At 41.2% G+C, this 13,646-nt stretch overlaps 1 protein-coding gene across 1 annotated transcript in view; it reads right to left on the reverse strand.

Annotated features, from left to right (window-relative positions):
* CPXM2 (carboxypeptidase X (M14 family), member 2) overlaps positions 1–12,715 on the reverse strand; it is a 75,539-nt gene extending 62,824 nt beyond the window's left edge. Inside the window, exon 1 of the mRNA XM_014945198.1 lies at positions 12,096–12,715. Within this exon, the coding sequence (XP_014800684.1) occupies positions 12,096–12,654 (559 nt within the window). The 5' untranslated portion in view covers positions 12,655–12,715. The remainder of the gene's footprint in view (positions 1–12,095) is intronic.
* Between the last annotated feature and the right edge of the window lie 931 nt (positions 12,716–13,646).

Raw genomic sequence — 13,646 nt, forward strand, 5'->3', positions numbered from 1 at the left:
AATTTATTGCAAACCTGGTCATGGCATCTAGGCCATTAACAAAAGAAAAGATGTGAGGACAAGCTGTATTCAATGCGGACCATCAGCATATGAAGGCATTAACTATCATTGGAGACATAGCCCCAGGAAAGACTTCCATATGCTGGCAATACAAGATATCCTCCTGTTTGTACCCAAAACTGGCAAGTCCTCCACTTTATCTACAAAGGAATATGTGTATTTGATTGCTCTGAAAAAGAAAAATTATTACTTTCAATGGCCAAAAAAAATACAGCCTGAAAAATATCATACAAATTCTTAACTTTTTATTATGAGCTTTGACTAAGGCTGAATTCTGTGCTATTAATTTTAAAATGTCTCCTCTGATGTTTTTCTGAAGCACAGGATGAAGACTTTCTGTAATTCCAGCTAAAGCCACAAAACTGAGTACAGCCATCAAAAATGAGAACTATCCTTTTTTTTCCCAGAGCCAAATAAATAGACTCAGCCAAACAATGGAGAATAAAACTGAGACAGACCGCTTGCACAATGGCTGGGTATAGGACTAAAATTGCCATTAAAAATGCGTATCTATCCAATGTGTTCATTCCAGAAATAGCTTAAAATATCAAATCATTGAGGTATGCCGCAAGATCAAAGATTCTACAATAAGAACATTAAGTCTAGCCTTTAAAAATAAATATTGAAACTTGGAATACCATTAACAAATACAAAATCAAGACAAAAAATAGCTACTATCATAAGATACCGTCCTGGCCCAATAAAAAGGACGCCTTTGAAGTGCTGAACTTTAACCACTTTAACAATTCCATTTGAGTGCATTTTACCAAAAATAATATAACTGCATAAAACCAGTTGAATGAGTATAAAATTGGCTTATGGTGCAATCATTTTTCCTCCACTTCTATGAAAGCTATAGTAGGAACTTCATACAGAAGTGAATATATCCATAGTTAGGTATAGCATGTTCACTATGCAGTTGTACAGAGTGACAGCATAGTCAGGAAATTCCTTAAACATATATAGCCTAGAAATTTTCCATAACTTCGAGCCCTGGAATTATACATCTGCCAAGAATTCTGCCAGCTTTAAGGATTTTGCAGCAGAGCCACCCTTTTGGAGCAAAATAGGGATCCCAGGGAGCACAAGGGAAGTATCCAAGTGGGAAGACAAAGGAAAGGGGCTGTATGTGCTCCATCACAAGGACCAGAATTACACACCTGGGGCTATAGTAGACCTATCGGTGAAATACACATGAACAGCCTCAGCAGTTCTCTAAAAACACCTAATTTCACTGAAAGAGGTGGCACCACTCTGCCATCACCCAGTTTTCACCTTTTTGCTCTCCCTAGCACACACAGGAAGCCCACACACGTAGAGCAGGAAAAGCTTGAGAGGTTGTAAAGGAGTTCTCATTAGTACTGAGGAGCCATTAAATTTCATCGCCACTACTATAGTTACCTCCATTCCTAAGTACTAAATTTACACTTGAGAAAGACTGAAATCAGCCACTTCCTGGCTAGCACTACTTCATGTTCTTCAACTTTGAATCAAGTTAAGCTCTAGCATAGACCAAAAATGTATTTCTTTTAGTTTTCTGGAAGGCAGAAAACTGGGTGTATATGAGATTGAAACAGATGCATTAGCTTCCTTTGATGCAGCAATCCAAAGCCTAACACAAGCAAACCAGGAATTAAGAGAAACTCACTTTGCTATTCAGTTTTGGGTTTCACAGCAGGCTGCATGGCTTCCTGACTTAGCTCTTGGTGGCAGCCAACAAACTTCAGAGCCAGCACGATGAAGTAGTACGAGCTATGCCTTTCAGCAGCAGTCATTAGTCATCTTAGCTGTGAGGTGAAATGCCACCTTTCACTTTTTCATGATTAAAACTAAAAATACGGGTTTACCAACAGAATGTAGAATTGAAGCAGTCCGTGTCTGCAGCGAGACCTCGGTGAATAGTACAGGATCGTCTTTCCAAGAGTCATTCCTCCCCTGCTGCTTTTGCAGGAAAACTAATCCTTGCCAATTTTGAATCTTCCCAAAGAATACGCTGCTAATCAGAAGTGACCTTAAAGTTTGCCTCCTCTGCATGTAAACAAGCATATAGTTGTAAAGACACCTCCATGCACAAGCAAGAAGACCTTCAAAGGCGGGGTGACCGCTTCAGCAGAGATTGCCAAGCCAACCATCATCCCCCAGCACCCAGCTGCGTTTATACCTCTTGCAATTAATATCTCTCCTCCTCTTGCAGCACTAATTGTGTTGCCCATGGCGAGGAAGCATCACGGAGGGAGTGGGAGCCACTGCCCGAGCCTCAGAGTTTATTTGTGAGACGCCTCCCTGCACAGGCTGGTCTCGGTTGCTGCCTAGCCCTCCTCCAGGTTGCACATCTGGGCTAAATACTTGACCTATATAGAGAGCCTGTGACAGGAAATACCTAAAATCAATCCAACTTGGGTTTAAAACCTTTTATAAAGTGTAAGTCTCGATTTTATGGAGACCTGGTGTGTCTGCTCTAGCAGTGAGTTTAGACATTTTTACAGGGTTGGGCTTTTTTTTCTAACATCACATCTGTTGTTATTATTTCATATGAAATAATAAGAGAAATGAACAAAACCAAACACTTTCTCATAAAGCACAGAAGTCACCGTAGTGCCTGGAGCTATTGCTCAGACTATGATTTCAGAAGAAAGTTGTGTGGTTACAATTAACCTGAACTCAAACTTTGTGCTCCTCCCCAACCCTGAAAAAGGAATCAGTTTGTGTTTTCTAGAGCACAGTAAAAGGAAAAAAATGTAGTCGGCTTGTTTGCTTTTCATTTAACTATTCTTTTTAATGGAGCTTTTTTTCAATTGCATGGTTGATTCAAAACAGCACTAAAAAGTAAGAAGTGGCTGATATGTTTAAAGTCCCAAACAGCAGAAAAGTGTTTTAGTGAAGGGAAGAAAAATTGGCCAAGTGCACATAGAAAACAACTGGAGGTTGTTTGGCTATACCCAGAAGTCCTGAAAAGCAAAAGATTTAGGAACTCATATAACAGAGCTTTTTTCTTTCCCTTAGAGCACCCTCCATCCAAGCTGTTGCACCCTCTAGTCACACCCTGAAAGCAGAATATTTAAGAGTTCAAAGCAAAAGGAAGTAAAACTTCAAGAAACCGTTAAATCTCTAAGATTTCAGAAAATCAAATCCAGGTCTAGATTGAAACATGACTACCCTTTTAAACAAATAAAAGAAAGGAAAAGCCTAAAAAGCAGAGGAATTGAATTCCTGGGGTGCATGAGGGATGCTTCTCCTGGGAACAGGTCTGTGACTGGTGTTTGGGCTCACTCTGGGGACACAAACCCCAGGGGAGCACATGAATCCCACTGGAAAATGCACCACGGGTGAAGAAATCTAAGCACAGAGCCCAGCTTGCACAGGCAATTAATTGTTCCCTCAAGTAATTTCTGAAAAAAGCATGATTTTGCGGGGGCTCAGAAAACACATGCACTCTGGGGTCAGGCTCTCCCTTTCCACATTTCACCAGCTGTGCTTCCCATGAGCTTTTCCTCAGCTTCCCAAAGGATTGCAGCTTCCAGGTGACTTTTTAGCTTTCAGATATTCATTGTCAAAAAGGCAATGGCACATACCAGAATCCATCCATTTTACTTTCCACTCTCTACCTGCCCTCAAGCTAGTGATGGAAAAGCCAATTCAGGGAACTAAAAAAAAAAATATTTAAAAAAGTGCCCCAAGCCCAAGAAAGCACTGGGATTCTGTGGTTTTAAAAGCTCAGTTAATATCTTTTAAATTTTGGGCACTCAGCATTTTCACAAGCCTCTGAGCTTCCTGTGCACAGAAAGAGAAATGCTAAAAATACTGTGAGAAAGACACGGCTCTCCGTATTTCTGAGCTGATCTGAGGTTCAGCAGGAAAGCTCTTATGAAGCTCCAGCTCCATGTTACAGAGCGGAAGAGTTGAAACAGTTCAAGCAAGGTTCAGGCAAATATCTCAAAGGACAGGCACGTCTCCAACTCAAATGGCTGAGTGTTCAGAGGTCCTTCCTCCTGATTCCAGCTTCCTACGGTCTTGCAGCTTTTTGCAGCCTGCAAAAGATTCCCAGCATTCGTTCTGTCTAAACATCTCTCCTGCTTTGTTTAACAATTCAGCCCTGGTCCAGCAAAGGCTCATAATGTCAGGCTAAACATTTAGCACATTGGAGGTTTCGCTGATGGAACGCTAAGTGTGTCAGAACCTTCAAATGGTACGAAATCAAATTATACAAAACGTGAGCTATTAAGGAGTTTAAAATCACACACAAGCATATCTGCTTGCTCAGGGCTGAGAGCCTAAAGGTCCAAGCTGAAGGCAATGAACTTACCAGCCTGCAGACCCCATGAAGACTGCTTTCTCTGAGCCTCATGCATCCCACCCATCTCTGGGCCTCTCTAGTACCTGGACTCCTTTTGTCAGCATTTTCAAAGGTCTTTGGAAGAAGGCTCATAGCTTTCTGCCTCTATATGTGATTCCAGAAACATCCATTCCACTACAAGATGGAAATAAGATTTTTGGGGGTCCCTTTCTTTAGAAAAATTATGCAGATCGCTGTGGAAATATGGAATAAACCCCTTATCTTTCCTTATTACCAATTAACCTATAATAATATGGTACAAATCCTTGCTTGGCAATGCCAGTATGTTACCCACAAGAAAGGAACTATTTTATGTCCAAAAGAGGACTTCAATATCTATCAGCAGATTCCCCAGAATAGCCTTTGTAACTTAATTCAGACAGGGCAAGAGAGATTAACAGCTAAACCCAAATACTCTAAAGATGCTTTAAATGATGCCCACATACTTCCTCTGATGTCTTCATAGGCACTCTGACTCTCAGAGTCACCATCTGGCATTTCTTCATTCCCCCTCTTGTTTTTCTCACCTTTTTTTTTTTGTTGCCATGTTTAGCTGTGGGTATAAAAGAGAAACATTTTTCCTTTTACACCTGTCAAGTTGATTTAGGACTGCCTGGTGACTGCATGAAGAATAAAATGCCTTTCTCCTCTCTGATGGTGTTCCATCCCTTCCAGCTGGCAACAGACACCCAGACCGCCCTGTTCTTCCCCACACTGGGATGATAAAACCACAGGGGGATGGAATCACGAGTGTTCCTTTTGCTGTGCTACAAGGAAATTAGAAATGTGTTTGCATCAGAAGTAGTGAATTAACATTGCAGTGTGTTTTACTGAGAGTTTGATGGAGGTGTTTTTCATTAGTTGGTCAGATATGTAAAAACCCCACCAAACACCTTTTGAAGTCAACAGCAAAAGCCAGAGAAAAGCTTGCAGAGGAGCTAGGCAAGCCCCTGAGAGAGGTAGCTGTGGTCAGCTCAGTGGTCAGCACCATCCCTGGCTCAGGAAAAGAAATCCCCATCAGGAAAATAATCAGAGAGCAGCAGTGTTAGGGACCTGTCTTGGTGCTGACCACAGTGTCCTCTAAACACCCTTATTTCATTGTCCATGCACTTCATTCTTGCCTGGGCACAGCCAGTGTGATCAGGCAGGTTACTGAGAACTGACTTCTACACTGGAGATGTAACTGCACAGATATGATGGGCACAACCATCCCTGAATGAAATCCCATGCAAAAGCGAAGGAAATTTGAATGCTGTCATTGATCCATGGCCTTTTGAATTAAATAGGACCAAACTGTCTGTTAAGGCAGCTGCCAGGGACAGAAAGATTAAAGGTGAGTGTTTGTTTCTACCATGAGTGATTATTCCCATCACCTCTGTTTTCCCTCGGTGGATGTTTGTTTGAGCTGAGTAAAGGCCATGGAGTGTTTTGCATGTGTAATCACTGGATTCAAAAAGGCAAATAATTTTGGCTGCATTAGAGCTTTTCTTATTCCCGTTTTCCTTGAGTACCCAAAAACCTAGTGTTAAAGGGACATATTTATATGTTCATTTCAAAAAGCCTTGCTTTATAAAGCAAGCAGTACCACAAGACATAACCTCACCAGAGGCCTGACAAGAGGACCAGATCTGATAAACCCTTTGCATAATAATGGTATAAGAACAATCTGTGAATATTACAATCAAATCTCAACTCTGTACCCAGACAAAAAATCTTTGGATAGTCTGATTTCTACATAGACAATGAATTGGGCAAGACTCAAAAATCCCAGGAAGAAAAGGCTCAAACACTGAAAATTCAAGAAATTGCTTCTTCTGCACCATACCTTCCACTGCTTCATCTTTTTGATAGATTCTAAGTTCACATAGCTGACAGAAGTCTTCATTCCAAAACTAAAAGAAATAAGTGAAATATGATTGTGAACCATTGGATGGACCTGTCTAGCAGGCTCACTGAACAGACAATAATATTAAAAACCAAGAATGAATTCAAATAATGAGTGACTTGTGATATGCCAGCATTTCAGGAACAGGTTTAGACTCAGGTTCATGTTATTAAAATCTATTCAGTGAAACCATCCTTTTTTAAAGAGACATTTTTCTCACCTTAAAAATTAGTTTGAATTCAGAGAAGACTGCTTGGAGAATTATTGTAGAAAACGTTTTTCTGTAGCATAATCAAATGTGTTTATTCTTTTATTTTTTTCTCATGTTACATTATTCATTGAAGCCATGGGTAAGGAAAGATGCTAATCAAAAAGGTTTGGCCAATTTTGAGGGCATTGCTCATTATTCATTCTTAGTCATCCTTTGTCCTCTTTTGTTGTGACATTCTTTAAAGGATGAGCTCTTAAATGGAATGGCTATATTCCATTTCATTATTCTACATATTTGTAGAAGTGCTGAGGAGAAAATAGAAGCTAGTAGATGAAAGAAAGCTCATTAAAAGCCACATGTTTTCATCCTTGCTTGTCACATCTGGCAATTAGGATGTAATACAGGTCATATTAAAATTCATGGGATATGCACCTACGGCCAATAAGTTCATTCTTACAAGTTGGCAGTATAAGAAGTTCAAGCAAAAGCTTTAAAATGACAATCTACATTATAGGTCACAGGAGTGCTCCACTTTCTCTGGGCTTCTAAGGAATGGAAACCAGCTATAAAGTTTAAGAGTAAGGATACACACGGGCTAGAAAACAACAGGACTGATAATTACCCAGGATATGGGTAATTCTGTGCTTATTTCTTAATTCCGGTATGAGTCACTTATGACCGAATAGCCTTCACTTAAATACCAGCAGCCATCCCCAACCCTCATTTTACCCTCTGAGTCAGTTCCCTGACCCCGAAGCCTGTTTTCTGTTCCCTCTGAATCTCTTTTGTATTCCCATTTCCCTTCACACCTTCCCTCTAAGCTCCCCGACACGCTGCCGAAAGCCCCTGCTGGCTCTGCTCCTGGCCAGACCCACGCCAGTCGTCCACCCCATCTGGCTTTTGGCCCTTGAGTTCCACTCAAAGGCTCCCAGCCAATGTTTCCAGGGACTTCTTCCCAGCCAGAGCTCTGAGGCATTACCCCACCTTCAACGTGCCAGCAAAGTTCAACACGCTGGACTTCAAATGTCTTTGGAAAACCTTGACTTTGATGACTGCCTTTGCTCCTAGACTTCCTCCCGACTCTCTAGGTAGGCTTTCAGCCTGTCTGTTTTCAATCTGCCCCCTTTCCATCTCTGCTCTAGTTAACTCCATCCAAAGCCACAATTTTGGCAAGCATTGTGGATTCACAGGCTACCTTCTCCTTCTGTTCTAACTGGAAACTCAGTGTATCTTGGTGACCTCTTCTTAAGTGCTTTCAGCTATCAGTTCAATGCCTTATATATTACTCTCTCCTATCTTCTTCCCAGTGAAAAAATTCACCCTTCAAATGCCAGTAACACCATAAACTTGTCATGTTTTTAACTTTGCACTCTCTTCAGGTCTTCATCATCATTTTGCAATCTTTCCAGTATTTCTTAAGTAACGTGTCTATGATTCAGCTTTTCCTCCTTATTCACTCACTGATCTCTCTCCAAGCCTTCATTATCTCGTATCTTGACAAATGCCTCAATTAATGTACTATCAGCCTATTTTTATACATTCAAATTCTTTCCGCAAGATAATTTTCATGGTTGCTTGCATTGGCCATTTTATCCTCTTTTCGTCTTCCCTCACTGAGTCCTCCTCAGACACTTGGTCCTGTGAGATCCTGACTCATCCAAGAGCTTCCTCTGCCCTACCTAAATTGAAAAAAAAAAGACCCAAAATGAAAAAAACAACAAACCAAAAACTTGAGAATTACATTGCTGAACAGGGGGCAATATTACGTGAAAATAAACAAATATGGGAACACCCCAAAACAAAAAAACAACAAACCAAAAACCTTAAGAATTACATTGCTGAACAGGGAGCAATATTACGTGAAAATAAACAAATATGGGGCAGGTAAACAGTGATGCATCTGAAGAGTTCCATGAAAAAAGTATGTTTTGTAAATCAAATCAAAATATTTACAGATTTAATCATGGCAGATTTGGGTGCAATAGGAGGTGTTCAGTCACGACCCAGAGCAATGTGCAAGACTGAGCGGTGCTCATGGGGACTGCAGGGACCCCCAAAACATCTGTAGGGGTCTGCCCCACAGATGGTAGCTGAGATGGCATATATTAACCTCTATTAAAGGCCTCATAAAAGAAAAGCATTGATGTTAACAAGGTTCTTTCCACTGATTTAAACGGGCTTTGGATAGAGGCCTAAACAAACAAGATGGAATTAGAAAATGGAAATATGTATATACAGAAACCTGTCAATCCAACAATTTACCTTCCAAGGGTCACCTAGTACCACTTCAGTTATAAGTTGTTTAAAGGGCAAGGAGGCAGACTGATGTTTTTAACTGTTATTTGAATCAAGTATTTGCAAATATTGATTCTATTAATACTTTAAAAAAAACCCAAAAGAATTGCAACCCCACTCGCATCAATAGAATTTTTTCTACATTAATATTTCACAGATTGAAAATATGTGCATTCTCACCACCTTCAGTAATTAGCTTAAATAAACTGAGTCTGCGTCATCTGTTATGTGTCCTTCAGATTGCTATGTTTGATTTCAACTTTGATTCAAAGCTGGGGCTGATCAGTACCAGCTGCTGAGCCAAAGGGCAGATCACACGTCCCTGTTCCTCTGCTTTCTTCATCCCAGCTCCCAGCCAGCCTATTGTTTGTTACAATTAATTAATCCCTCATGCCCAGCTGCCAGTCAGCCTCACAAAAAGCAAATTTTTGTATTTACTGCATAACTAATAAATTAATTCCAGTTCCGGATATATGTATAAGCACATAAATGTATACATATACACACACTACACATATTTACACAGCCAGATTTGTAGTTACTATTTATGGATATCTGTTTGGCAACTGTTATTATTATTTCTAGCTGTCCTCTTAACAGGCCAGATATGAGAAATTAAAGATATGTATTATTATTTAGAAAACTCTGTGAAGGGCCAGATTTTTGGACCTTCATTTCAAACTGATCCCTGCTGACACAGCCACCACTGGAGTCCCTGCACTGGCAGGACCTGGCCCTTGTCTGACTTTGGGAGAGAAGAAAGGAGAAATCTCAAAGATTATAGCCAGAACTTTTAACATTGGCTGCAGTTAAAATTGTCTTCCTGCTAAAAACCTTCTGTTTTCACTTACATCTTTAACAAATGCTAACCATTCTCTTTGCTGGGTGTTTGCCTCAGGGCTTATTATGGATATTTCCATTAAAATAGTTCAGCTGCTTCCAAGGAAATACACTGCATTTTCCCATATTGAAGTAAGTCTAAGACCCAGTTTGTTGAGTTGGTGTCAAGCCTCCATGTGTTGGAGCAAGGAGTGAAAGTTTGGTAGAGGGGACCAGTTGTTTGTTGAACCTCTGGCTATTTTTTTTTAAAGCTTACAGCTTTAAGACCTTTTTTTGCACATGGCTACTGAAAGCCTGGAAGCTCAACTGTGTCAAAAGATTGTCTGTCTATTGTGGAAGGAGAGACCACACTATTTATTTATTTTTAAAAAGCTTACAGCTTTAAGACCTCTTTTTGCACATGGCTGGTGAAAGCCTGGAAGCTCAACCATGTCAAAAGATTGTCTGTCATTGTGGAAGGAGAGACCACACTATTTATTTCCAGAAGCTTGTGGTGGTGTGTCACCAGCCTCTTCCATGCTCCCCTTGCCATTGTGCTTGGCCATGCCAAGGAAGAGGAAGAGGTCGAGGAAGGACCTCACCTGACTGAAATAAAATGAACTCCCTGGACTCAGAGAGTCAGGTAGGGTGGAAAGTGAAAAACAGCACGTTAGAAGACGAGTCTTGCACAAGTCAATTGGTTGGCACACAATGGAGTGTTTTCTGGGGAAGTTTTGAAGAGGTCTTTTTTTCCCTTTCTAATTCCATAATTTCTTCACTTCACTAAGAACGTTGTCCTCACAGACTGGATGTTGTTCTCATCCCTGTCATGTTTGGAGGAGTATGTCTGAAGCCATGGTGCTGGGGAAACTGGGAAAAAGCCAGTGGGGAAGGTGAAAGCAGAGCTGAAGTGAAGAACATCCCACTACAGGCTGGAAACCTGTATTTTCCCCACAACACTGAAGAAGAAAATGCCTGGTACCCAATCAGGTAGCTTTAAAATCCATGTGTTGCCCATGGTTAGATAATGAGCCTAATAAACCAGTCCTTGAGATGGTCCAGGCAGTATCCTCTGCTTGGGAAGCTGCTGGCCCCTGATCAAGCCACAGGCACAGATGTCTCATGTCTCTGCTCCCCCAGACAAGGTATATTTCCTTCATTTCCTTGATTTCCATGATTTCAGCCTTGAGTCTAACTGGTAATCCAAACTGGATGCCCCACAAATGATTTTTCAGGTTTCAAAAATTGTATTTTCTTATCACTGTTTGTTGTTGTGAAATTTCATATCATAGAATCATAGTCTGGTTTGGGGTGGAAGAGACCCTAAAGATCATCTCGTTCTGACACCCTGTCCTGGGCAGGGACACCTCCCACTTGAACAGGTTGCTCAAAGTCCCATCCAACCTGGCCTTGACTTTACTAATCAAAAGCTTATCAATTTCTGTTACCGTTAAAATTAAATTGAAAATATTTTGTTCACTATCTACTAGATGTAACCGGGAAAAGTTAAAGCTGCTCTACAACCCTTGCTCCTCTGGTTTGCTGTACAGCATGTATTAACAGCTCTAAACTTCAAACTTTGTGCCATATGCTCCAGCAGTTAATATTAAAAGTTTCCTTCTGAAGTAAAGGGGAGTTCAGCTGTAGTAGAGTGGGATTTGGCCCCAAATTTTACAGCTCTAAAGTTCATGGGCCAAGCTCATTCCTAAGTGTCCTGAACCAGTAAAGCACCTACCATACATTCGGGAAACACAGCAACAAATTACTCTTCTTTCAGGGATGTGTAATTAACTCTTAATGGGGACGAGAGGATGGTAAAAGCTGATCAAGTTTCTGTAAATTTTAATATTTGCATATTTTCATCCAATCAAATGCAGAAAATAGAAAATGGAATTAAGGGTGGCCTTTTTATTATAAGGCACTTTTGTTGCTGGCTAATTTCTTTATTTTACAGGTCAATAATTAAATTGAGCTTGTTGTGGCTTAGTCTTTTACAGGAAGATCTTTGTTTACATATCCTCCTCTGGAGGGCTTTAAAGTGAAATCAAAGAAATTCACAGTTTTAGAGCTAAAACCGTTTCAGTAACCTCTCAGATTAAAATGACAAGGGATAAAGTAAGGTGTCACCATATACAATCCGCTTTTGCTATGGAATCTGTCTCTCTCTTATAGAACAGCAGCTTTAACTCAAGCCAGCTGTCAAGTGTAATTAAGAAAGTAAAGTCCGCGTACTAGTGAGAGTGCAGCATAATTAATACATTACCACTCTGAATCTCTTTAATTGATGAAGAAAGGGTTAAAAAGCCTGCAAAAGTTCTGTAGATCTGTTCTGCAGGATATTAAAAATTAATGTCTTGTCATCATTACCACCACATTTATTGTTGTTATTACCAAGACTGCCATTAACTGGATATTCATTAATGCTAAAAGTCACAGTCAGCATGAGATTCAGCAGACTCCAAGCTCTGGAGGAGGAGGAGGTGGAAAGTTACCTGGTGGAGTTTCAAGAATGGGTTTTCCTTTTTTGTTGCTTTTCTTCGGTTTTAACTCTTTTCTGCTCGGTTTGAACCCTGGGTGCTGCTCTGTCTCCGCAGCGCGGGCAGGTCCTTCCTCTCCAGGTTGCTCCGTGAAAGGAAAAAACTCTTCCCCGGGATAGGGAAAGGAATAATAATGATCCCTGTTGCTGATCTCCTGCAGGTAATAATCCTGATCGTCCATGGGGACAGCCCGGGACACATCCCCCAGCAACGCCAGCCCAAAGGCACAGAGGGTGAGGCAGAGCTGAGAAGAACATGAGCTTTTCTTGCTGAGGGCAATCATTATCGGTTGAAATCTCCTCTGCAAGTCCCACAACTTTATGTGGCAAGAGGGAAAACAGAGCCTTGGCAGCTGGTGAACCACCACCACCCCCCCTCCCCGGGAGAGGCAGAGGAGGCTGAAGGCGCCCGCCTGCGAAAAGTGCCTCCGCTTTGGGCGAGTTTTGCCAAAAAGTTGCGAGGAGCTCAGCGGGAACGGAGGGCTGGGGAGGGAGGGGGCAGGACAGGGATGCATGTGATCCCCGGGCTCACCAGCCAGACAGACGGACAAAACTCTCTGCTCCGCCGGCGTTTGGCAGGTGGGATCTCCAGCACCGTTTGCTCTCTTCTTTTCCCCTCCTGCCTTTCTTTTTTTTTTGTTTGTTTTCTTTTGTTTCTTTGTCGTTTTGCTGCTTTCTTCCAAAAAAACAGAGTTACAAGACCACTTGGAGCTAAATCCCCTAACGGCGTCTTTAGTCTTCCCGCACGCAGCTGATCCGGGAGAGCATTTATTCAAAGAAAAGTAAACTTGGCAGCCAGCCTTCGCCTCCCAGCCCGGGCACAAAAGTGTTTCCTTCCCCCCTGGAGATGCTGTGCGGCCGGGGGTGGGCACAGGGAGCCGGGGATGAACCCTCCCAGCATCTGGCAGGGCTCCTCTGCACTGGGATACTGGGAGTACAGGAAGATCCGTGTGATGTGGGTCTGGGGCAAATCATCCTCATTCCATGTGTGCTCTGCTATATTCCCTTTCAGGGTATTTTGTTTCCCCAAGCTTTTACAAATGCAGGATCCCTCTCCAGCACCCAACTCAGCCTCCCTTGCTTATCTTAGTTTATATATATATATAACTTTAAAATAGTTCATATATAACTTTATCTATATATAAAATATATATACTTAGTATATACATATTACTTTATACTAATATAATTATATATACTTATTAGTTTATACATACAAATTTAGATATATATTTATATACATCAAAACTACATATAAGTTATATATAACTAATAAAACTCAACACACAGCATGTGCCAATGAATAAGAGGCTTATTCTGGGGTACATAGGAGTTCAGGTCAGCCCAGCTGACCAGCAGGAAGGACATGTTCCATCAATCGCCCTTTTTCTCAATCTTTTTTGGAATGATCCTGACTTTTGTTCTCTCTGAAACATCTTCTAAACAGATCAGGATGTATTGTGTTAGCAGCTGCACACGTGCAGCCCAGTGTCCTTAAAGGAATCAA

This window comes from Calidris pugnax, unplaced genomic scaffold, assembly GCF_001431845.1.
Source record: "Calidris pugnax isolate Ruff unplaced genomic scaffold, ASM143184v1 scaffold89, whole genome shotgun sequence".
NCBI classification, from domain to species: domain Eukaryota; kingdom Metazoa; phylum Chordata; class Aves; order Charadriiformes; family Scolopacidae; genus Calidris; species Calidris pugnax.